The sequence below is a fragment of the Xylocopa sonorina genome, chromosome 7, assembly GCF_050948175.1.
Source record: "Xylocopa sonorina isolate GNS202 chromosome 7, iyXylSono1_principal, whole genome shotgun sequence".
NCBI classification, from domain to species: Eukaryota; Metazoa; Arthropoda; class Insecta; order Hymenoptera; family Apidae; genus Xylocopa; species Xylocopa sonorina.
Genome location: NC_135199.1, coordinates 5,387,922 through 5,414,013, shown reverse-complemented (window position 1 = coordinate 5,414,013; position 26,092 = coordinate 5,387,922). Strand labels below are relative to the sequence as shown.

General features: G+C 45.8%; 1 protein-coding gene and 1 long non-coding RNA gene across 5 annotated transcripts in view; one reads left to right on the top strand and one right to left on the bottom strand.

Annotated features, from left to right (window-relative positions):
- LOC143425089 (uncharacterized) overlaps window positions 1–7,766 on the bottom strand; it is a 76,556-nt gene extending 68,790 nt beyond the window's left edge. For all 3 annotated transcript variants that reach the window (XR_013102003.1, XR_013102002.1, XR_013102004.1), the window contains exons 1-2: window positions 7,735–7,766; window positions 5,789–6,147 (exon numbers count right to left, since the gene is read on the bottom strand). This is a non-coding gene — a long non-coding RNA (uncharacterized LOC143425089). The remainder of the gene's footprint in view (window positions 1–5,788; window positions 6,148–7,734) is intronic.
- Fas3 (fasciclin 3) overlaps window positions 7,631–26,092 on the top strand; it is a 320,223-nt gene continuing 301,761 nt past the window's right edge. Inside the window, exon 1 of one of the 2 annotated variants that reach the window (XM_076897574.1) lies at window positions 7,631–7,953. In XM_076897574.1, the coding sequence (XP_076753689.1) occupies window positions 7,869–7,953 (85 nt within the window). In that variant the 5' untranslated portion in view covers window positions 7,631–7,868. The remainder of the gene's footprint in view (window positions 7,954–26,092) is intronic. The other variant, XM_076897573.1, reaches the window with a different exon arrangement.

Genomic DNA, 26,092 nt, shown 5'->3' with positions numbered 1-26,092 from the left:
AATTGATACATGTAATTGATTTTATACACGTGAAATTACGTACGAACGTACTTAACAATATTCAGAGTAATCGAATAATTTACGGTGGCTGCATTTTTGACACGACTTCCGACTCATTGTCCCATTTCCATCCATAATCCATTAGTTAGCGCTGTTAATAATTCAAAATCGTTTCAATTCATCGAACGAACGGAGAAGCGTTAACTCGGAAGCTTAACGATGGGGGGTTGTTGTTCGTGGGGTGCGACGCGAACGAATTTTCGTCGCGCTCCCTATCAACTTTTAAAGGAAACGATTGCTACCCGACACGGCTAGCAATTGCTACATCCTAGTCATTAGCAGAGACAGCAAAGGGGGAAACAAACGGGGGAGGGCACGGTTTTAAACTAGGGTAATCTGATTACTCGCTGCTCGCTAATCTTTTCCTCTGGAATTAGAACGAATTTTCTTTTTAGAGACGAACCAAGTTCCTCTCCGGGATTCAAGTAGATTCCCCTGCTCGCCGTGAAATTGAATCCCGCCTCCCCTGTGAAACTTCGATTCTCGCTACGAAATAGCCAGAGAAACCTTCTGACACTCGTCGACGCTCAATTCCGTTGATGCACGATCCCGACACGGTAACATTCGTCATATTAGCCAATGCGAGTTCGATCCCTGAACTTGTTACAAACTTAACAGCGATTCGTGCTTTCTGACCTCTTTGCCTGTTCCTTTTTTTAATTCGTTGAAAACTCTGCCTGGCTGAAATATGATAGTTGAATAAGCGTCGAAGCACAGTTTCGATATCTGTTGCGATTCTTGAAAGAACACTACGCGTTTAGCGTATAGTATGTAATAATTTTCTCTTAAGAGAAGTTCAAGGAGGAAAAAAAGCGAAAGAGAAAACAGGATTCATCGATTGCATCTATTTCGCGAACGACTTTGATGACCGTGAATGGGGACATTGTGCGCGTGTCGCGAACCGGAATTCAGTATTTCCACCGCGTCCCTAAATTCGATCCATACAAGCGAAAACTGTAACAATTTTGCACGTATTTGAGGAATGTGATCGCGGCATGCAGCGTAATAGCACCATTCATTGGACATTGAAAAGAGGATTTTACGGGCGCGCTGTATCAAAGTACAGCATGCAAATGCGATTATGCCCATACGATATTGGAGTGGATCGATCGTTCGACTCTGGACGAGTACCCTTTTAAAGTGAGTGCAGTTAATTTTCCGCAGATCTAACTCTGTGTTTCGCTCGCGTCTCTTCTGACGCGTAAGTTCGCGAGCGTTTCGAACGTTTCCGATTCGATCGATAGGCCCTCGACGAGAAACGGTTTTTTAAAATCTCGAATCGAGGAGCTCGCCGCGATCCGAACGTGTCGTTCTCGCTCGAAATATAATTCTTACCTTAGCAGCTCCCGACAAAAATTTACGGATTCTGTTCGTAACGCCGTTAAATGGCAGCGATTGCTAATTGACAATGCGATCCGCTAATCCGTCGTAAGTGCTCCACGGTGTCGTCCCGTGATTCGCAAAACGCGTACACCCTGTTGCTGACATTCATGGTTTCCGCTTCATCGGCCGGTTTCCCGTGTTCCGACGACGTGGAAACGCGCGGACGTATTCACTGAATCGTTAATATTTTCGTGACGGCATTATGCACAATTATTCCAGAATTGCGCCCAATTTCTAGCACTAGAGCCGACGCGGCTGCCGAAGTACTCAACTATTGCGCAACGATACGATGCGCGGCGACCATTAATATTTTGCGCTTGTCATCGAAATTCAATTTCCGCGCGGTGGTCCCGGTGTTCACCGGTAACTCTAATACAGTGTCTGCGGTTGCGTCAATCAACTACGGTACCGGCCAGCTACACGGTTAGAAATAATTAACGGTCCGTTAACTGGGACGGATAAAACGAAAAAATTGTCCACCCGCTACCGCGAACGCGACTTCCCGTATTTCTTTCGTGGCGTCAACTTGTCCACCGTGTCGCGTCGCTTAAGCCCGATTTATTGAATTCCCACGTTAATTAAACAAATTCGCGACAAACAGTGCCACGATTACGTACGACAACGCTGAACGTAACACCGTCGAAAGGAAAATCGAAGGATTTGTTAGGGTCTGTTTGATCGTTGGTTTAAAGACAATAAACAACCGGAAATTATGCAGAGCGAACACGGGAATCCCCTGTATAGCAATAGTTACGTACAGCCGGTTCTTAATCACTGGAGATTATACGCGAGTGGGTGGATCGATTCTTCGATGATTTATGGGTTTAATTTACTAGCAACACGCGATCTAATTATGTTTTCCAATTCCGATATGTAGGTGCGGGACGATCTCCGCGCGAAAATCCACGCGCGGAGCTTAACTCTAATACTTGGCCCGGCGATAACAGGGGGGAAAAGGAAAAATGGGGAACGGCGACGAAATGAAAGGTGCATTATATCCAACGCGCCCGGCCACGGAGTTCGAGTTCTTGAATTATACTGCTTTCTTTTCTTTTATGTTTATCCAATTTCCCGGCGAGTACGTTCTATCCGTAGGAAACTGAGACCGCGAGTTCGAAATAATGTATTGTATACACTTGTACCACGGGTATGTGGGATATTTTAATACTTATCCGGCGTTGCTAACTCGGAGGGCAACGAATCCATGATTTATGTACACGCCAGGGAAATATTTCCATCGATATTAAATGCCTTCCCGTGTTTACCGAGAACGTTGACGCGGCTGCACAGGCGAATTCATCGCGTCTTTTTTTACGCGCGTTCCTCGGTTAAGTAAAGGAAAATTGGTTGTACGGAGTCAATTAAAGTTCCGGATAATTAGTAACGAAGCGGAGGGAACGCGGGTATCATAACGCAAAATATAGCGCGATAGATGAAAAATGCTGGCGAGCGGGTGGATACGTCAATTAATAATATTTTTCCGTCGTTCCCTTGGTAGGTTCAAAAACATTGCCATTGCTAGGATGTATATATATATTGAACGGACGGGGAATGAAATGAACACGGAAGTGAGATTAAAACGTCCGGACGAACATTAATGTACGTTTGTAATTCATGTATATCCGATATTTAATTTAGCTTAAATTAAATCGTGATAGAAGCGTTGTAGTACGAATTTAAGCCATCGATACCCGTGCATTTCGTGGTAGAATAGCTTTTCCTCGATTTTTATCAATCCGGGTCTCGCCATTATTTAGCTGTTACTGATGTAATCGATACCCGTTGAAACCTGTATTTATAAAAAGTGTATTTTTCCGTCGTGCAGTTCCTTTGCCCAGCACGTACCAGAATGTTTAAGAGAAAAGCTTGGAGATTATTTTTTATTCTTTAAGTTTCGTTCATGAGGATGGAAAACGATTTTCGAGAGTTTCAAACTGGTCAAATGTAATCAATAATAAATACTAACTCGATAATGCAAATATCTAATGATAGGATTGAACGAAAAGGTCAATGTAACATTTTCGACTGTTCTTCTAAGAATGAATTCTCAGAATTTCCTGCAAATGCAACTAATGAAATGAATGAAGCCGCAGGAACAGAGCTAACTATAATTTTCAAATTGCCTACGGCGGAAAGAGGATAACAACAATCCAGTTAGCAAGAACAACTTGGAAACGGTTAACCTATTTTTGCGTTAATGTTCCCGTTTCTACCGGGATGATAAATGCTAATATTCTTAATAACATCGCGTACGTATTCTCGTTACAAGTAAGTCCGCTCGTAGCATATTCGATGTTAAGTGGCTGACGTTCTGCTCTTCAATGTTCGCTAAACAAACTTAAGAGGCGTAAGACGTTTTTCCACGAGAAACTGCGCGTCGCATAAAAACGTAACTTCGTTGGCGAAAGACCTAGTATTTTGTAAGCTGCGTATACCTGTATGAGAGAATGCCTATATTGAAGAGTAAAGTATTTGCCTTCAACTTTTTTTTTACTCCCGTAACCCTCGCCCTAATAACTTTTTAAGACCAATATATATACGCATGTAGCAGCTAACAACGCGCGTACGTGTAGAGGTGTGTGTGTGTGTGCACGCGCGGCTTTTAAAAATGTGCTAGTAAAATTGTCAGCGCCCCGCAACACATAATTTTTAAGCTTTTACGGTTTCCGCCACGAGAATAACTTCACGATGGTCTATGTAACAGAAGTCGATACGCGTGCTACGTGAAAAATACGGACGGTTAAAAACTGAGCTTGTAAATTTGCAGTAACTAAATTCGATTGGTCAACAAATAGCCAACGTTAATTTAGACTTAAACCGTACGGTCCTCTCTAAAGACTACGTTTTATAATCTAGCCATGGCGATCGCAATTAATTCTAATCAGGCTGTAGTGACCGAACGGTGTAATTAACTGAAAATTATTATACGTAGACGCGATATCGTGTATGCCTATCATATCTCCATAAATGTACATCAAGTGCATTATTTATATGTCAAAAGCAGCTTCCGCATTAAATACATATTCAGCTGCAATTGCTCGGTTGGTTAAATTGAAAGGACTCCAATAGCAACCAAAGTAACAGCTGAGCATATTCATATCGCATGAATTACTAATGATTCATTGGATGATGCTGATTACAGTAATAATATGCTCGATGCTAATTGCAGCAACATGTCACGGTGTATAGAAAAATCTACAGAAATTTATTCGTAAATGAGCGATAATTTCAAGTAGTCGATGATCAAATTGGGATTTCGTGTTTGTTCTTCCGGTTATATTTTTGTGCGGGTGATTAATCAAAGGGAAAATTAGTGAGTTCAAATCTTGGTTTGCCGTATTCATCGACAAAGATGAGCGTCGGTACATCGACGTAATTTGGGTTGCCTCCGGTTAGGCGTTTCTGTATATTCTACCAAATAATTCAAATTAAACCATTAAAGGTATAGTATCGTATCAAAGGAAAATATATAGAGAGATTAAATCGCGTTACAAGCGATTAGCAAAATCAGAGGTGCATCTTCATTTCGATTGTTAGTTAAACAATTATACAATAATTTTCTTATCTAAAGTACGCGTATCTCATCTAGATCATGACTGTATTACACCATGTGCATGCAATAAAAGTATTATTACACGTTATTACTCGTATGGTCGTTTCGAAGTATGGCACGGCGGCGGGTTCGACTACCTGCCTGTAATATGATTATGTGTACGTGTGTGCCTACACAATAGTTGGCAACTCGATTAGCTGAATCCATAGAAGTGTTCCCTCTATCGTGATACAGAAACAGTGGTCTGCCATGGAGATTGCTTGACCGCAAACTAGAACTTCACTTTAAAGATCTTACTGTCCCTAACTACTTTAACGATAACGTTAACGTTAGCATGATCGCCATTCATTGTAACGTGCCCGCGTGATAAACCTAATTTCCCACTTCGACGTTGAAACGAATGTAAAAAGTTCGTAACGGCTTCTTGGTCTGCTTGACCGATTTTCCTTATCGATGTTTTAACAATCGATCATGTCGGTAGGAGCAATTAAATTTCCGGCGCTGGGAAGTAGAAATAAAAAGAAACTTCGAACCGTCCGTGAATTCTTTTTTTCGACTAAATATGTCTCGAAGTTTTGTACGTGCAGAGAAACATTTAAATTGCTGCCTATCTCACGTTGAACTTTATCGGAAAAGGAAATGAATTTACATTCCGTGCTAAAACTCATTGTAAAAAGAACGTAAAACTTTTAAGTGCGCCCGTTAAGAGGATACGTGTATACTCCCTCGACGCTTATATGTTCATCCAAATAACATGTATAGAGAGCACGCTGGAAGCGGGTGTTATCTTACCTGATAAATTTCGGTACTGCGGTTCTTAGTAGCTACGTCTCTTTATATGGTGCACTCTGTTATAGTTTCTGTGGTCCCAGACGGCACGCCTTCGACGTATCGGTCACGTACGCTATCTTAGAGAATCGTATTCGCAGGATCTAGCAACGTTATCGCCGGGTAAGCATCGATAGGAAAGCATTGTCATAATGCACATGGCGATGCACTTGCAGGCTTCGTGGTCACATCTGGTCTAACCATACCGGTAGTTCCACAATGGCGTTGGACCTGCGTACGACCCTTCTTATCTTGACATACTTTCAGTCCCTCTTCTTTGCTGTCATACCGCGATAATTTCTTCATAAGACCAGCCGTGCAACCTGTGGATCATAAAACCATTACAGTCCTTCCTCTTTTCCTTTTTGGATAATTTTAAATTTTACAAGCTTGATACTCTTGTCGAGAGAAATTGCTGGTAATTAGAAACCGATGCTTTTTAAATTACAATTGCAACGTTAGTATACGGCCACGCCTAAGATAATATATCTTTAAGTTCTTCATTTTTCAGGCATTTATCTATAATTTGTTCCTTGATGTGTAATCTCTAGACCGTGAAACGATTTCATACGTTTTTATCGTGATATGAAAATAGAAAGCTATGAGTAATTGGGAGCGAGTATGCTTCAAGTTTTTTGTTCTGTTGTTTTTACCGGGAGCACGAATTTTTATTCAATTATTTTACCATCTAGTGTATCAAGCCTAATTTGTCGTGTACATTTCCTAGAGACCATTAAGCGGAATTAGGTAATGATCGGATTAACCAGTTCGTGCTTGCGGTATAGTAGAAGGTAAACATACACCTTGAAACACATGATCAATTTTTTACTAGACAAATTACTCTATAACTGTACATATATATGGAATTCTGAATGCGCAATGGACAGAAAAGGTCAACGAAAGTGTGACACAGAGTTTATCGATGGAAAACCCAAGGTATACATAGATGTATAGTAAATGCACATAAGTACATCTATCTACAAAGGCTCTATGTGCATACGTTTGCTATCCAAATACTCCAATATTTACTCTTTCATAAAAAATCGGATTGCAATATATGGATTACTGTTATGTATACGTACTTGAGATTACGGAATAGTTGGTAAAAAATATGGCACCCGTGCGGACAACTTTCGTGATAAATTTTTATTTCTATTTAATCAATGATGTTTGGAATAGAGTACAAACAGAGCGTAAGATTTCTAAAACGACAAATACCACAATTTTCGACAGAAACGCGTAACATTTACTTAGAACTCATCGAAAGTAAATAAGTAACCTCTAAACGTACAAGCACACGTACAACCAGACACCTCTCCAAACGAAGGAGGTTAATTTAGTTAATTTAGTTAACTTACGTACAGCCACAAAACAACACGCATACAGTACATACATGAAGCTATCAGTGAGAGACGAAAGTGACAGCAAAGAAAGAATAAACGAGTACTTACATTGCGTCTCAGAACGCACTTGCTTTGAATAAGGTGACTTCGTTTCTGCACTACGTGATTCAGCGTCAAGGTGAAACGCGTCGAAAAACACAGGAAACGGAGAAAGAACGTCGCGTACGCATCTCCCGAGCGTTTTTTGATAAATCCATTTTCCACGCGTGGAGGACCGTGGACACGAACGTTTATACGAAATAAACACATAATACCACTTACGCTGTAAAGTGCATGCGTACGTATATAGGTTATGCAGGAAAGTAGGTATACAGTGGACGATATCAAACGACGCTATCGAGGATCGGAGCGCTCGGGCGATCTCGGCTGCCGCCGATGTCTCACGAAGCGGGCCGAAAGCAAAGCGCGCGGCAGACGGTCTTCGCGCGTCGAGGAATCTGGTCGGTACTCGCGACGAGTCAGTCACTTACATTCGAATTGACGTCGCACGTTTCTTCTTCTTCTTACCTCGTATTATCCTCGTGCCACGCATTTACTACAAGTTCTCGTTACCGGGTTTTGTGCACCGTTCGGTTGGACCGCGCCGTTCAATTCGCCGGCAGTTCGTCGTCCCCCCAAGGAAGTTAGTGATTTTTTTTGTGATGTGCATGGAATCAACGAGCCAGTTCAAGATGACGATTGCCTGGGTCTGCCTCATCGGCCTGTTGTGTTCTACTGCAGTTAAAGGTGCGATAGACATACAATTTTACGCTCTTACTTCACTCGTTCTTTTACCAGACGATCGTAATTCGACCAGCGGTTTATTTCGGAGCAACGTTAGTGGCGTAGGTGGTTTACGGTTACTTTCGCGCGGGCATTACGCTATTTCCATTCGCCATACTGCGTATCCGTGATCGATCTATTGAGCGGTTCGAATTCTCGCGTTAAAAATGGCGTCTGAAAGGCGGGAAGGATTCTTGAAAAAAAAAACATCGTGCTCACGCATCTCGTTTCGTGAAGTGCGACGAAAACCTTGGCCTCTTTATTAAACGGTAAAATGTAAAAGATCGATCGAGTTTCGTTGTTTAGTTTATGGGAATTAGATAATCGAAGGGAATGAAAAATTACAATGGATTAACGCGATGTAGCACTAACGATGCTCCGATTGATCGTGAATGTAGCCGATGCTTGTTGAAATTATTGTCGATTAGTCAGCGGGACAGACTGGTGCCAGACTGATGCTCCGTTTTGTCGCGTCGCTGTGCAAATGCGATTAAACGAATTATAATCGGACCGTAATGGTGAATTATTGCTGAGAAACTCGCAAAACGGAGCTTTAAACGTTCGTTGGCTTCTGGTCAGTCTGGTTGACTGCCACGGTAATTGGTACGGCCATTGTTAAGGTCAAACGATGGACACCCGGGATCACGGTCATATTAACAGCAAAGTAAATATGAATGAAAATTGTCTGCCGTGGCTGGGATGAAAACATTCGAATTCTTGGAAAGACGAAAGTTATTGGTGTTCCTCGAAGTGCTGTTCTTGTGAAAACAACGTAAATAGAAATATCACCGTCTTCCTTTCGTCGTAACTTTAACATACGTATGTATTCTTCACCGATAACACTTATCGCGGAAAATTGCTTTTGAAATAAAGTACGGGATGATCGTACAGTCCAGAAATAGGGGAAAGAGATTTGGAAATTGGAGATTCGAAGGAATTATTGAGCACTTATCTCAGCTGGAGGACGTCCCATGTGAATTATTATATCGCGATAATGGAAGATTTATCATCGTTGATGCTCCGCTTTACACGCTCGTAATGCCCGTGATAATAGCATCGACTTTGAAATTTTACCTGTTTGAATGTTTTTATTCTTAATCGTAGAGCATCGATATTCGACGTTAGTTTCATCCGTACAATCAGGAACAATGGCACGGTGTTTTTTAACTTACTTATCGTTCTGTAGCGTAGACGTTTTTCTTTTTCTGCGTTTTATCGATGATCGCTTGCAAGTTGCTTGTCAGATGTCCTTTGACGGTTCTCGTGACTTTGTCGTTCGCTGCTGGTTACTTTTCCATTCTTTCGTATTTATTCAACTTTGATCGATAATCCTGTTATTACGTACGAGATATTCGAACATTGCAAACGTCATTGATACAATTTTTTGAACGTCCTTGTTAAATATCATTACAGGTAATGTAATTACGAAGCGTTTGTCACAGTCTTGCACAACTTTATAACACGGTACGCTCACTGTGGTACCATAGATAGAACTTCCGGTTGCTTCGACAGTTCGTCGCGAAACAGGAAAAATACCGGCGCGTAAATTTAGATAGACTATTCAATTATTGAAACTTTTATTGCTCCGAAGAGGAGCCTGGTACACTAGTTAGGGGGTTGCATTTAGGGTAAGGCTATTTTCCCTTGATGGTTTATAAATTTTCTAGCGACTGTGTGGGCGTGTGGATAGTATCTTGTTTGAATTCGATTACCATGCAAAACAGATCACCCTCTCTCCAGTTTTCATCCGTGGTTGTATTATTTTTCTCAACGTCAGTGTAAAGTAAAACGAAACGGATACTTTCCGTGGAAGCGGGTATAAAGCGGAGCGTGCGTTTGGTATTTATCGATCTAGGGTTATGAATAACGCCTCGGTATCAAGCAACACCAGCTTTTGTTGTTCATCGCGACAGAACGAGTCGAATAGAGGAGCTGCTTATTGCTCGAGCTCTCTCGCCAGTTTCTTCTTACATAATTCAAGGATATCGTCCTGATCGCGACGATGCCCTTAACGCTTATGAATTATTTCATTGAATAACATCGTTACCTTCTTCCTATCCTATTCTTTGAATTCCTCTTTTCATTCGAGCTAACTTTACGCGACTTCCTGCTTATTTGTACGCGTATATTCGCAGCTCTGACTACAATCGTTCAGCCGATGCGCGTGATAAAATTGATGGGGCGGTAAAACTTGTCCTACCATATAACTAATATACTGCGTTATTCAATAATTACTCTCCATAAAGTTTATTATCGGCAAACGCAAGAAAATCGAGGGGAATTTTTCGCGTGCCCGGGCATTGTATAATAAATCTGACAACTGGAATAACGACGTGTCTTGCTCCGTTAAAGCTTGCGGAACAAAAACGCTCGAAAATTAACTGCTCGACGCGTGAAAAGTCAAGGTAGAAATTATTACCGTAGAATTAAGTACAATCTTGGCCACGTGCATGGCATCGTAGAACGGGTTGAGGGATACGCCTCGCGTACACGGAAAGTTTAAGGTCACATTTACACGAAATGCCTTTCCCTCTATGCGACTCGGACTTAACTCGTGCTTACCTTGGGCTGTAAAGAAAGGTCGATGCAAATGACGTAATTGAAAATGCTAAAGATAGTTGTTCACTTGAACGATGGTGCTCGTAACCGAGTCTGATCTCGTTCAATCTTTTATTTGGTTCGAGCTTATTCTGTTTATCCGCCCAAAATTAAACGTCTATGTGCGTGCTTCGCGCGTTGTTTGCAAAACCAGTTCAAATATTATGCACGAGCGATCGTACGATGATTCGATGTTTTGCCCTCGGAAATTTTGGAAACGGCAAAAGTCACGTTTGCGGTTATTTCGGTTCTGCTGTTCTCCAGCGAACTTCGACGCGGCTGGTAGAGCGTTCTTCCGCGAAAAGAATGCAACCCGTGCACGAAGATCCGGTGAGTCAACGTTGATCGATGAGCGCGAGTCATCGATCCAAGGATAAGGTCTGGAGTATTTGTCTTTCGCATCGAATGCAGCATTCCCGTAGGTCCGCGTGGAATACGCAGGCTATACGTAGAGACCATTTCAGGGTCTACAGTTTAGATAATCCAGTTTCGTAGCCCACGCATACCAATGCCAGAGATGGTTAGCGTACGACCTACGGTTGGTCAGAGACCCCATCAATCCTTCGTGTAATTCGAATGAAAATTGCCCAGTCAAAGGAGGAGATTTTATCTAAGCAATCGGTCTGTAAATTGTGCAAGGAGGCGTTCGCGTTCGCTGTTCGTTATTAAAATTTTTGTCAACTATCGCGCGTATGACGAGAATTCGTTATGAAGTTCCAAAAGTATCACAGTTGTATGAGCCGTCGATAGCGATAAATCTTGAAACAATCTAATCTGACTCACTTATCCGATTTTAGAAGTAGAGTTTATCATTGATATCTGTACTGATAATTGATTGAGAATCGTGTTTCACGATAATGCGGCGTTTTACTGTTTGCTTATCGTTGTACGTAGAATTATACCGCATGTTATTACGTAGGAAAACTTATTTCACAAGAACGCAGGCTACGTCGTTTGGTGTAGAACAAGCGACGACCTAATTGCCACGCTCCTGATGAAACTGGAGTGACTCGACGTACCACGCATTCTTCTACGTGCCTGACGTGTACATACGTATGCATATATTTTCTGACTCATAAAGGTCGCACCTATTCGATTTTTTATTTCTCGTGCAAATGTGTTGCAATTTTTGTCGCCAGGCATTTTAATGGAAAATACTTTTGGACGGTAAATCAGTAACTACAGCACGCTAAATGGATTCATGTTCAATGTAGGATTGCGTGATTAGTGTTAATAGTGTCATCAAACAGCGAAGACAGTCTGTGATTAGTTTTCCGGTGGCCTGTGTTTCCTCGTAAAATGATTCATCTCTTACACACGTTTGCGGAATGCACTGGACTTACGTATTACCTCCGCAACACTAAGTCGTTAAATACATATCGTTTAACTATCCTACTTGTCATAATCTCTATCGCTATTGTGGAAGCTTGCAATTAGTGGGAAAGCCCCGTTTTTAAAACACCAACCATCGCTATTGGCGAACATTTGCGTATCTAACTTCCAACTGAAATTATACTATTTATTTTTCATCGCCACGATAGGTAATGGTCGTAAATTTTTCTACAACTACGCAGTATACATGCACGTATATGTATATACGTTCGCAATTGATAGAACGAACCGATGGTACGTGAATCAATCGGAGGCACGTAACGTTTCTCCGCAAGAACGACCTACTCTGGCGGTCGTTGACACGGTTCTCTCCTTCGACGAATCTCGACGCTTGGTCTTTCGAATTAAACAAAGGATTTGTGGGCCAGAGTCATGGCTATATTACCATCGAGCCACGTCGAAGGGTCGAAACAGGGCCGTAAAGGCCAACGGTCGAACTCGTACGGGCCGAAAGTCATTCGGATGCGGTGGAAAGAAGGTGAAACGCTCCGCGGAGAAAAGTTACGTGGCAGGTGTGTTCACCGGTTTTGTGTGTACGTACGCGTGTCCCACACAACGCACACTCGGTGTAGGTGTCGGTAGAATACTATATATACGCCTATGACGACCAACAGGTTCTCCTTGGAACAGGTTTCGGTACCTATTTTCGGCCCTCCTCCAACGTCCAAACTCCTCAAATTACGTTCAACCAAGGCAGTCTCTTACCCCGTTTTCTTTTCTTCCCTTAACCCTCGACGGAGGGAGCGCAGTCCGTGGCAGACGTACTTAATTAAAACGCGAGGGTTATGGCCTTTCTTCTTACGCGTTACAACACGATTCGTAACTTGAATGGTGTTACGGCTGGAAGCTGAACAGCGAGTTTCTTCCTCTTAATATACCTTTTGTTATTCTATTCGTCTGAGTCGACAGATTTCTATCTCTCGCGAATACATCACCAGCGTGCGCCACTCACGTTTCTAATAACGCGTAGAATGCTGCTACAGAATTTACTGCGGTACTTTATATGGCGTAAGATACTTTATGGCACGATAATTGCAGAACAGGTAGCAACTTCAAGTTACGCAGTGTAGGTATCTGTATGAAACCGACGGTAGAATGCGTGTCATTTAATTAGAATCGAGCGCGTAAGTGTCCAAACAAGATTCACTATTTATTCCTTCTGCAATCGAATTAATTAAGTTTCCGCGATGCCACTACGCGATAAATTCATCTTCAATTGAACCACACTGACGCGGTTACGTACAATTACGCTCGCGCACGAACGCGTCGTATTTAAATACACGGTTCGAGCGATGGTTGCGTACGATAGCATCATACTAAAAGCATTTACGATGAATATTTGTACGAGTACAGTGTTTAAGCCTCGTGCACAGGCGACGGGCATGCGAGTACGTAGACGCGATCGTATGCAAGCCTGTGTGCCGTTTATTTCATATAACAAGATCCGCGGTTCAGCATTTTCTAAAGCGAGCGGACCGTTAAGCCGCCAGCGAGATACGTGGTGTTGCGTCGGTTACGATGTGCAGCCACGCATAATTAATGAAAATCGAGATTTACGCTGATACGCATCTACTTTTGTACGTGGATAGTGTCGTTGGGTCAGAGTCCAGTTGACGTTTTAATCGCTGATATCCTTCGATCGAAACCAAGGTATTCGTTACACGTTGAAACAATGATGTGCGTGAAAAAAGAAAAAAAAAGAAATCTATTGCTAGAAAATTTATTCAAACAGCGATACGAGAAACTATCGTTGGCGGCGATGAAAAATGCAAAATGCGGTAATCGAAATGAAAAAGTAAATAGCCTGTATGCACATGCGGTTATCGATTCACGTCGACCTGTACACGTTTGCTCGGTCTCGACGCGGTGAATCCACTGCACCAAATTCTCATCCGCGATTCCGGCTCGGACCGAAGTTAAATTTCAATTCCTACCGATGTACGCGGTTCCGCGCGTGATACACTTAGCGGATTCTGATTGTACGATGATAAAGGGAACCGCGGAAGGTGAAACGATCGGAACTAATGGTAGCAAATTGACTGCTTAATCGATCGGAGCTGCCGGTGCCGCGGGTCGGTCAAAGAACACACACCGGGCAAACTTAACAGCGTCAAACGTTACGCAGCGCGCGCTTAATTAACGGACATTTCACGTAGAGCTTAATTGTACGCGGCTAAACAGATGAAAGGAGGATATTGACCCGATCCCAAAGAGCACATGGTCACGGAAAGGGACCTCGTAGAGTGCACGCGAACCAAACGCTGGTAGTCTCCCGCAACTTTCCCTCCCGATGATTACGCAATGGAACTCATTGTACGCAGAGCCACGTTAGTCGCTGGTCTCTCTGCTCTCTCTCTGGCTCTAACCTACGAAACCTTTCCGATTTTTATAGTTTCCCAGTAGAATTTACGAAACTGTTCGACGAGAAGGTATCAATTCATCTGGACTGTGTCGCTCGTTTCTATATAGTTACGCAACGGGGCTCCGTTTGAGCATGTTCACAACGCGCAGGATATGAATCATCAAGAATTTGTTGCTTCCTCTACTCTGCTTTTCTATTATACCCGGAGCGACGTTCGTGCCTCATTTTTCATAGGAACAGCGCGAGCCATCGTCAATAAAATTAATTAAACCGCGCTAAGACCGAACAGTCCTCGGCGAACGATCCAATTACGTCTACGCTGTCAAACTCCCGCGTGTTCTACGAATGAATTCCGAGTCAATTATAAGCGGTACCACGGTTTTCGCAACCGTGCAGCCTCGGTTTTCCTATTCAGCGAATGCAATCGTCGACGCGAACCGTTCTCCGGCTCGCGTACACAGCCAGCCAGCTCGCCAAGTTTCCCTTTGATCAGGGATTCGCGCGGTGCACCGTCTTGATTTTATGGATGGGCCCGCGAATCTTTTCACCCGCCTCGCAGACCGCTCGCGATTACCACGGCGATGCGCGCAATCATTATCGATATCGGATAATCCGCTCGTCATCGATTTTTAATTCGACCTCGCGTCTCTTACCGCGAGGCACATTGGCGAGCGAGCGCACCAGTCAGATTTTAACGCGCGATACACAATATGCGCATGTACAGATCGTAATACCCGACATTGTTGGGAGACGATAAATACGTAATCGGTGGTGTATTCAAGACAACCTGGCCGATGTTAGTTCGGTTTTAACGGTACGTATTTGCCCCGCGCGGGTTGTCGCATACCGAAAATTTGTATCGAGCGAAATAAACATCGACCGTGTTACCAGAATTACAAACACCCGCTCGATTCGAATTCGTGTTCCTTTTTTTTTCAGACGCATAGAACACGAGTACGTTTGTATCGAACGCTGTCCAAGGCCTCGCGCGATATGGCGCGGTTGAAATTGGAATTAAATCGACGCGATCCGCCGTCGTAGATCGTATCGCGCGCGTCAGGAAATGGAAAAGGGAAAAGAAAAAAGGAAATACCATAGTGAGCGACTTACGCGAGCAAAGAAGGAAGTGGCTTACACATGTAGACACGAGAGACCTACGTGACGTTTCGAAAAATCGGCCTCGTTTCGCGGGTGTGTATCGTTATCGCGACATTTTACGCACGACTTGACGTGGTGCCTTTATGCACGTCACCGGGTCGAACCGTATAGCGGAGGCACGCACGTGTTGCGTGTTAGCGCGAACCATGTAACTGTTATGGTTAGCGATGGGTTTCACCGTGAATTCGCGTGGCTCTCGCGCTGGAGCCCGTGTAAGCCGAAGAGAAACGAGCAACGTCGTTTTCGAGCCGGGCTTCTCTGGTAACGCCGCGAAATACGGTTTCCGAGCGGGTCGTACCTTTATTGTAAATCTGCATAGGGAATCTGCGAGTCCCCCGCCAACCGCGTTTATCACCGTGGAATTTATTTTTCGCGGAACGGGGTCGAGGCCTATTGTTCTTCGCGAAACTTTCCAGTTCTGCCTGGCGGCCGTTGCTCGAGCCTCGGTACCGCGGCGGACTTCGCTCCGATAGTTTCTGCTGTTACGCCCATAGCTTTCAATTGAGCCTATTCACGTCAGCGGTATCAGCGGGTTGCACGAAATCCATTTCACGAACGGAGGACCAGCGATAATCAAGGTCGGGGCAGAAACTGGCCGGCGTTTTATATTGACCGGCGAAACGCATCGTTCGACTTATCGCGCAATTGTCGTTAATCAGAGGGAGCAGTCGTTACGAAAACGACAGCCGAAGAGGAAGAAACAATTTGCACGACGCGTCCCCGGCTGGAGAGAGCCACTGGCCGTTAATTAGTGCAACCGAGTAATGCCCGTTAATCGCGTTTAATTCGACGTGGAACGCCCGGAAAGTTCGCGTGAGCGATTCGCTCTCGTGTTTCGCCGCTAGAAGAAATCGTCTGGAGAACCCCGCGGTCAATCCAGGGACAAGCATAAAACATGCTTTTTTTCCTCCACCCGTGATAGAGTCGTACATGACGTGCCCGTGCAAGTAGAGGCTGAGCATGTATGAGGACGTGGGTGTACGCGAGTGTAGGAACGTGCATGTACGTATAAACGGGAGAGGAGGGAGCCCAGCATGCCTGCAAGACTTACAGATCAGTGCACTGTTATATTCCTCGGGACTAGACCCGACTGTTGGAATCGACCGTGCCTCGTATATCAGTATCATTTTTCCGACAGAAAATCGATCAACCGGTCGCCGTTTTACGGTAAATCGCAAAATACGCCGGGCATAATTTAGAAGGTAACGTACAGGGGTGGGATTACCTTCGCGGCCTGATACTGAAGCTTCCCTCTTGCTGTGACGGAACCCTTCTATTTATTTCGATTCCAGGGATATAAACGTGGAAACGTTGAATTCATCCAGCGATACCGACTCGCAGTAATGAATCGTTGGATTTTTATTCCCAAGGTAGATTTCATTTTTTCCGCGACCATTGGAAATGTAGAAAAATGTTTCCTATTTATAGATATCGTACATCCAACCAGCCGGTCTGCTGCGCATTTTAAAACGCGTCCAATCGTGCTTTCTTTTTTTATGTGCAATGATTCATTAGAATTCTTTATGAATATTTATGTCATGCTTATTGAATGTCTGTTATTCTTAGACATTTTTATCGTACTTTGATCCTTGAAGTTCGATCCAAGGACACTTCGTTCAATCTCGACTAGTTTTTACGATTCTTTGAGCTACAAGCTGGATTATCGCGATAGGGGAGTAGGACCAATTTTTGGCAGTAGAATTCAGTCTCCTTTAAAAAATCGAGAACGCCGATTCGTACGCCCTAGTTGCATCTGATAAATTAGCACCGTTACGTTGTTGGCCGGTTCTCAGTCGGGAAGTTCTTGACGGTTGGGCGAAAAGAAAGCCGTAAGAAAAAGAAGTAAGAAAGAACAACGAAGTATTGTCGGTTCCTTCGTCCGCTGCGACAAGCAAGGTGGATTTCCGCGTGCCACGCCACGACGAAAGTCGTGACTCGGCTCTTTCTTCCACTCTGATACTTCCTCGTTTGTCTCTGCGACGGAACCTCGATGAGGCCCGGTTCAGAACTTGCCGTCTCTCTTTTCAAACGACATAATTGCCTTTCCTCGTTTGACGACTCGACGTTTTTCGACCCACTCGAGCGAGCCATTATTTGTCTCGTTATCATTAAAGTTTGACGTCGATTCGATGAAAACAGTTCGATCCATGATTTCGTCTATTCCGACGGTGTTTGTCAATTTGAAATTGGAGCGACGAGTTCAATGTCTCTGCTCTTCGATGGACTAATTAATCAGGGAAGAACGACGACGGGTTATTCGTTTCGTAGTTATCTTCTTATCGACTCGCAGCTATCTCCTTATCGATTCGTAACGTAGCCGCCCAACGGTGCCATGTCTCATAAAATTGGCAAAGCATTTGCGGGAACGATCGCTTCGCGTATGAAACGATTTTATGATCGAGCATGTTATACTTTGCACTTGAGAATTCCTACGTTGAATGGAAATGACTGAAAACGCAATCGCACGGTGCATATGAGTTACCCAAATGCATCGTACGGTTCCGTTTTCGGTCATTTCCATTGTAATTCGCAATTAATTGTAATTATGTTCATTGATACCGTTGTTGCCTTATTTTGTCGCGCAATTACTCGACCGCAAACGTTCGCGTTGCGCTGAAAAAGGCACGATCGTAATCAGCAAAAATCTTGGTAATCGTGAATCGATCGCGATGAATATGAAATTTTCCAATTATCCGACTGTTTTATTATGCAATTTCGAGAAACGTATAACAAAGCAATCAGTTGACGATACGAGTGCTTGCGAGCATCGTGGCGATTGCGTAATTCGCAGCGAGCATTTTCCACGCTGCTGATTTTGTGTCACGGCGAGTCGAGAGATCAACAGCGTCTCCGCAACTCCTGTGCGAACCGGAGGGGAAGGCTGGCGGGAAAATTGAAAGGAAAATTGATCGCGATCGTTCCATTATTCCGCGATACCTTTTATTTCCCGCACGTGCGAAACTCGTGCGCCGGATCGATGCAATTTTCCCGCCTCCACCTCCGATTCGTCGCCGCGAATTCTTCAATTTCTTTCCCGATGGAGCGGATCGCATTATCCTCGTTAATCCGCGCGTTCGCGTGCCGGAATTACGTGCCCGTATCTCTCTAATCATATTTTACACTCGAACCGTTTTACGTTCTCAACGGTTTTGCGAAGCAATAAAAATTGTTTCTCGATAGACGGATGGATTTCCGTGTCGTTCCCTTGTTCACGAACGCGCGCCGCTCGCTACCCACCGGATGTGCGTTCCGTGAGCAAAATTACCAACGGGCCGCGCGTTCCATCACAATCCACTCAGTCTCAAGGTTCGACGAATGTGTTTGTGCTCGCGTGGTATTCGAGGTCCGTACGTTGCCACGACCAACGGCTGTAGTAATTGTTGGAAACAATCGACGCTTCTTTCATCGAATATATAATTACTGTGTCATTCAAACCGCATACCCCCGTAACGGCCAGCCATAGAATCGACTCTTTTTAAACGTCAATCCAAGCAACGTTTCGTAGAAAGCGGAGATGAGTCGCGAGTGTTCGACGGGACGGGGAAGGACGAGGCTACAAGAACCTACCTACATGCCGATCCGCGATTCACTTCACGGGTCCTTCGTCTTCCAGGGACGCTCCTTGTTCCCTCAGACGTTAATAAAGTCTTCTGTCTCCCCTCTCGCGCCCTAAAGTCGGTGAATTTCCATCCCCCGAGCCATTCTTCTTCCACCAATGTTCCTTACCGTCGTCTGGCTCCTCTCTCTCCTCTTTTCTCCGGCCCCTAACCGGGTCCCTTATTCTCCGGATGTCTCTCTCGCTCGCGCCGGACCCATCCATTGCGATCATAGATCTGCATCGTAGGCGGTGGAGACGGTGTGCTGCTCGTAATTACCCCGTCGCTAGTGCACTCCGGAGGCCACTAGCCTACCACACCGATCGAACACTTTCACACCGAGGCACACAGGGATGGCTGGCTACGAAACCGAACGTAGACGACGGCCGTCCGTGGTACACATATAATGCGGGCCATCTCCTAACGGAGATCTATGAGGGAATCCTGGTCAATTACCTACTCCATTCGAACCACCGAATCCACCGGCTGGAAGATTTAAGTGGTTGTTGGGGATATCGATGTGTAAGACGGCGGACTAAGTTTAAGCACTCCTGCCCGCCGATGAATGGCGGACTGACGCTGACAAATATCGAGCGAGTCTGCTCCGTGAAATTCGTGGGACACGGAGAGAGAGGGCCAACGTTCGCCAAGTGTCGCCAATCCTCGAATTCAGCCTCGGTTACGTAATCGAGAGGACATTGGTACGGACGTAGCGCGTTCCCGCTTTTTCTCGATTAAACGCTCGAAACGACGGTGCTGTACGACCGAGGAAAAAAACGGCGTCGAAAGCAGCCTCTCTCCTGGGTCACTATATCCTAGGGACCTTCGACTAGCCGACGATATTTGCTTCGTGTTGACCCTAACGAGAAACGGACCACCGCGCGACGGCCTCGGGGAAACGAAAGAAAGAACAAAAATGGCGGAACAGGGGGAGGCGAAGTTTCACCAGTGATCGTTATACTTCCTGGAACCTTCGCGAAGGTGTTCAAGGCAAGGAAAGCCGGTCGACGAGTTCAAGGCTGCCTATATGGAGTTCAATGATCCTCGAAGTAGGGTCCACTCTTTGCGAGGAGTCAGACACTTCGAGAAGCATTAACTATTTACGAGAGACGGTACACGCCAGAGGCCAGGGAAATACTGACCGTTAGGGTTATTAAGTTACTCGCCTTCTTTCGTCCCTGCACGAGACCACGAGAACGATATCCCTTGATAATTACCGATGATACCTCGTTATTTTTTCATACCGCGTAATGGCGTTTATCGGGAAATTTCTCGGAATACATACACTGCTGTCGCGACCCTTGAACCGGGATAACTGCGATGGCCACAGTAATGGCGGTAGGATAATTTCAACGAGCCACGGCAGGCGTTCGAAGCAGGAGAGTTACTTCTTTTTTCTCGACGAAGAATCGAATTGGGAACGTAAAGTAATTGGAACGCGTCGCGGACCAAACGGCAGGGAAAATAGACAGTTTTTTATTAGAGCCACGTTCGAATCTTGGCGCAAATAATACATGGCGTTGTCCAGTAACCAGCGTGCTCCGGAGACTACGGTCCCGAGATACGAAAGGATTCGAAGCGATGTAGCGTTGAGCGTAACATTGTGTTCTCGCAGCCGACTACGGTCCGTGTGGGTTTACGTGAATCGGACGTAAAGAGTGAAAGAGAGGGACGATGAGAGAAAGATAGAAGCGGTTGGCCAGGTAAGACCGGTCGAACAGGTTTCTTGGGTCGAGTAGGCGAAAGCCTCTACTCCGTTAGCCTCTTTCTTTGCTCGCCGCTGCTGGCTGGACTCTCGAGAGAGAACCTCGGACACCTCCGCTCTCCGTATCCACGAATACTCGTCGAGAATCGTCGAGAATATACCGTGCAACGTGACTGCGATGTTTACAGCTGACAATAATGAATCCTCGCCGGTAAAATAAGATAAAAATGCCAGGGGGAATATTTCCGCGGCAGCAGTCGAAACATCGATCGTTCCAGCGTAAAATAGTAACAACCGGCGCACGGCTCTTGATGGCTGTAAGTAGCAATTTCATCGTTCGAACGCCACGTTCGACTCGAACGGCGAACGCGAGTCGACCACGTTTCCGTTCTTCTCGTCAAGATAGTTAGAAAAATCGTCCGTGTCGTGCCGCCTCTTTCTTCGTCGCGTTCTTCCATGGCCAGACAGAGCGTCGGCAAAATTGTACACACGACGGTTTACCGCAGTATCCTCTCTATATAATATCTACCTTCCGAACTGCTATCCGACCAGTCGCCATGGCGTGGCTTCGTATTTTGCGGGAAACTTGCCAAGATCACTGTTTATAAACGTTTTCGGAGGCGACGTTTCCCGAAACTTTAGAAGAACAGGAAGGGGATCTTCGTTTTTGACGGACGTTGGCGGCCCGTTTGTGACGACGTACATTTTTCTCCGCGAGGCGATCCAGCGGAAAACGTGCCGCTATACCAGACAACGTTGGCAGGTCGCGTTGTATTTTCTCTCGCAGTGTATTACGAAGGTTCGCGCCATAGCTTCCTTTTTCCTTTTCGTAACCTGACAACGCGCGGGGCGTAGACGCAGACGACCACCCTGACTTCGGGTACCAATCGTCGCGGAGAGGACCAAGGGGGAGCTCTCGCGAATTTCCGAGAACGCGCTTCGTAGGCACCGGTTCGTTTTGTCAAGATCCAACCGAGAAAAGATCTGAAGGCGAGATTGTAACGGAGTCCCGTTCCTCTGTGTAACCAAATTGGAGTTTGTAGTTTGGGTAGCCGAGATCGCCGGGGGGGAGGGCGTTTTAACAAAGAGGATCGTAAGATCTTGAACTTGGCCGAATGAAAGCTAACCAAACCGTGACTCGCGCTTATCTTGACAACGTCGAACGATAGACCGTGCTTTATCGTCCCCAACGAGGGTTTCGTTATAGAAACGGTAAACGCCAGAATGGAAGGGACGATCCGGATGTTGGTCGGTGTTTCTGCAGAGACTGTCCCAGACTGTTTTCTTCCTCCGCGCTGTTCCGCGCCATTGATCAGGAACGAAGAATATCACAGAACGATACGATATCCGATCGAACGGCTGCTGGGTATCGAGAAACGTTAAATTTAGCGGTACGTCGGCGAGCAAACTCGTTCCGACCTAGGCTTTAAGCTTGGCTTTAGCGTCGAGCCACTTGGACGGGTGGTCCGACGACCTCTGCCGCCTCATCTGGTTTACCGCTTCTTTACCTATTTTTTTAGTTAGTACCTTCGTCCCTCCTTTAACTTTCCCGTGAGTATATGGGATCCGTGTAGAATTTTCCTCGCGAAGGTATAAATTTTCAATCTTTCCCTGGTTTAAATCCTGCTAATGGCAACTCTAACTTTAAAACATGTACCAGGTGATTTGTACGCGTTAGACGTGGCAACACATAAAATACAAGTAACACGTACCGTCGACGGTAAATTCGATGTAACGCGCGTGTATTTTTCATGGACTTCGTTCGAACTCTGTAAAAACACTGCCGCGATGAACTTTGAGGGAAACTGAACGCGAGATATTTTTGAGACGCTGCCAGAATTTCTGTTTACAAATGCCAAAAGCGACAAAGAGGAAGTTAGCCTGGAAAAATCCGCCATTATTCTTGTTCGCTCGCTCTCGTCGGGTCGACTCGTTTCGTTTGGAAAATCGTCCGATCGTGGCCCCCCCCCATAAATTCGCGCCAAGGAACTTTTACTCCCGTCAAAGACGCGCCTCGTCGCGTCTTCGCGTTTGATATCGAGTCGCGTGCTCCGTACGCCGCTATCAACTATACTTATCGCGTAATTTCAATTAACCTGATCTCGTCCAATCGAAACCGGTTAACGTTTTCATTGGTTTATACTCGCAATACAGTTAGGGACGAGCCGCGTATATTGATTACAGCGGTATCCGTTAAAAAGGAGCGATCCCCTGGAACGTGTTTCTAAATCGAGACCGGGAATACCGCTCCGCTATAAGGTATCGCATTTTTCTCGATTTCCGATCGATCTGGAGTAAAAGTAACACCTGAATCGACACAGCCGCCCGTTAGTCGCGGTGCCTTCGATACAAAATGGTAAACTTTCGAAACTTTTCCATACCTGTCCATCAACTCGTGGCTCGAACGAAGCGCGGCGTAAAGTTTCGTTTCCAAAATTCCGCTCGTCCGCCGTTAGAACTACGTTGTATCAAGTATTAATGCAATTTCGGTGTTTCAACCTGAATATTCTACCTGTCGATCCGGAAGTGGGGAAAAAGTAAAAATGTAAATGACGGATCGCAGAGCCGCGCGCATCCAGTTGGAAACTTTCTCCGCGGATTAGTCGGCGAAATTGTCCGAAACGCCTGACGCAGCCGCGGCGATCGTTCTCAAGGGATACGCGGATCGTTCATTGTTCCCGTGGATCCTGTGAACTCGCGAACGGGGGCCGCGCGTTCCACGAGCCGCGATCATAACCATCGCGAACGAGTCGACCGGCTACGAAGCCTTCAATTCGCCGTATTTAGAGCGACAACACGCGGTAACTGGTGATTGTGCGGCGAATTCGAGTTCGTTCGACACGAAGCTGAGAAAGTTTTCGCCCTGGTTACTTCTCGATAATTTCTAATTACTCTGAAATAGGTTTCGCTCGATCGTGCTCCAAAGTTTCGTCCACTCCTCGTTGCGGTTATACCGTTACAGAGGTGACATAAAAGGACAGTTGTCCGCGCGATTTAAATTTCCGTGCAGATACGACCGCCAGTCTCGTCGTAAGTCATATACCGCGTGAATATATTTTAATGGTAAAACGGCACGATAAATCGAAGCTAGGATTCGCGCATAAAAGTGTCACGCGTCCCGGTGAAATTCACGATCTATGCCGATTAACTGTATCAGACGTAGCCTTCTCCGTCGAGCAACGCGTCCCAGTAACTTTCTGACGAGAACGAACGGGCTGATAGCCGAGAAATATAACGCGTAACGGATTTCTCAGTGGGACAACGCGGGGTGGGACGATGGCGAGCGTGCCAACTGAAATTTCATCCCTCGAGCGAGCTGCGCGCATGCAAAGTAACGCGGATACATGAAATCGTTGCTCAGATTCGCGACGACGAACCGATTTCCGGCATCTCGTGTGCTCGATCGTGTCGCGTCGTCCCCCTTCGTTCTCCGGTTCGCTCGGTCAACACGGTTGAGGAGGCCATTTCTATGGGAGACTTTTTGCGCAATAACCACACCGTGCCGCTTCCTGGAAATCCTTGGGCGAGGACCAGTTCTGGCTCGTGTAATAAACGTTGAAAGGACCCAGGCCTTTATCGCTCGACGTGGACGCTCGAAATCTAAGAACACGGGGAGAGGTTAGACCGGTGAATTAAACGAGGTCTCTGCTTCCAGCTCGTTTCGATGCGATGGAACGCATTTCTCATTAATTATGTATTAAACGTCGGAACGTCCGGTTTCGAATGTCAATGTGAAACGCTAAATTCGATATCGGTTCCCGTTACCATTATATTAACTTGTTTCGAGAGAAACGTTATACGATCGCGCGTAATCCTGGCTATCCCCGGGAAGTGCAATTCCAGTCGGACGAAACGTCGCGAATATCAGCTGGCGGCGAAAGCAGCCGCGATCTGAAACGTAAGTCACGAAGGCTGACGCTTAGCCAGGACTCCCGATACCGGGTCCCGTGCCGTCAGCATTCGGTATTCCCCGGACGGAGCCCGCAATTTCTACCTGACAAATTTTCGAATCGCCCCCGAGATTGGCCGTTTCCGAATTGGCTCCGAAACCGAGGAGGACGCAACCGGGAGGAAAATGGTCGTTACGGCTTGGGGGTAACTTCGACGGCCGCCCTCGGGTACGTCTATCGAGGGATCCTTGGAACGGCCCCGTTGCATGCAAATGAATCGCGCACCAGTCGATATCGAGCCAAGGTCGGTGGCAGAGCGACTCGATTAGAAGTCGAACATCTTTCCGTCGCTCGTCAGCCGAGTAATTTCGTCTCTACCTCGCTGATGCACGATTTCGTCGACGAGAAACACCTGCGGATGCTGCCCCTACACCTGTCGACGGTGCCACGAAAGAATAAAACAGCGGCTGCGGCTCGTAACGCCTTTGTCGTTTCCCACGGAACGGAAACCACCTTTCAAACATCGCTGCCCCAGTTAACGAGGTATTAAGGCTCCCGGGTCCGTTCTAATTGCCGGCTCCGTTACCGTGAAACGTCGATACGGTTATCCTCGCGATTCGTCGCGACAGTCTCTTTCCCGTTTTTCGAGGATCAGCTGGATATCGTGGCCATTTTAGCGCGATCCAGAGATCGGTTCCAGAGTAAACCAGAGCCGCGTGTTCGAACGCAGCGTATCCGTGCCGGTATTAACGTCAGTTTTGACTCTAATGAAGCTGCCTGTAACGCTGGCGAAGTATTGGTATCCAAATAGACCGGGTGCACGATTCAATACCCTAAAGCCTCGAATCATGTTAATACCCCCGGAACGCAACTACTGCGATCTAGCAAATTTGCAAATGCCCGTTCTAATCGTGGATCTCTGTACGTATACACCCGCTACGAAATCCTACAAAGCGTATTAACGTGAAATTGCTTGGATCGCGAAAGAAACGGACGGACTTTAATCGAGCCCGACGTACCGCACCAGTCGACTGCATAAGCGGAGAAGTAATTAATGGACACTCAGCGAACTCGTTGTCACTTCGATATTCCTGGTATTTCCACGTTTCGCGCGATCGCTGCGCGAATAGCTCGACTTTTCGAGCGCAGCACTTTACCAAGTCGGTCGTTGGTTGGAAAAGTCAACTCCAACAGATAGATAGATAGAAAGAGAGAGAGAGAGGACCTGTTAGGAAGGTTTCGATACGTGCCTCGAAGCGTATCCGCGGAGTAAACGAGCGTCGCGCTCCACGCCATTTGTAACGTGACAAACTTTCACGATCGGCCGAGGACGTTCGGGACCCAGTCATACGTCTGCGATGGTAGCTGCGTTTCGTCGGGCTCTCACGTACCCAACGGCTGC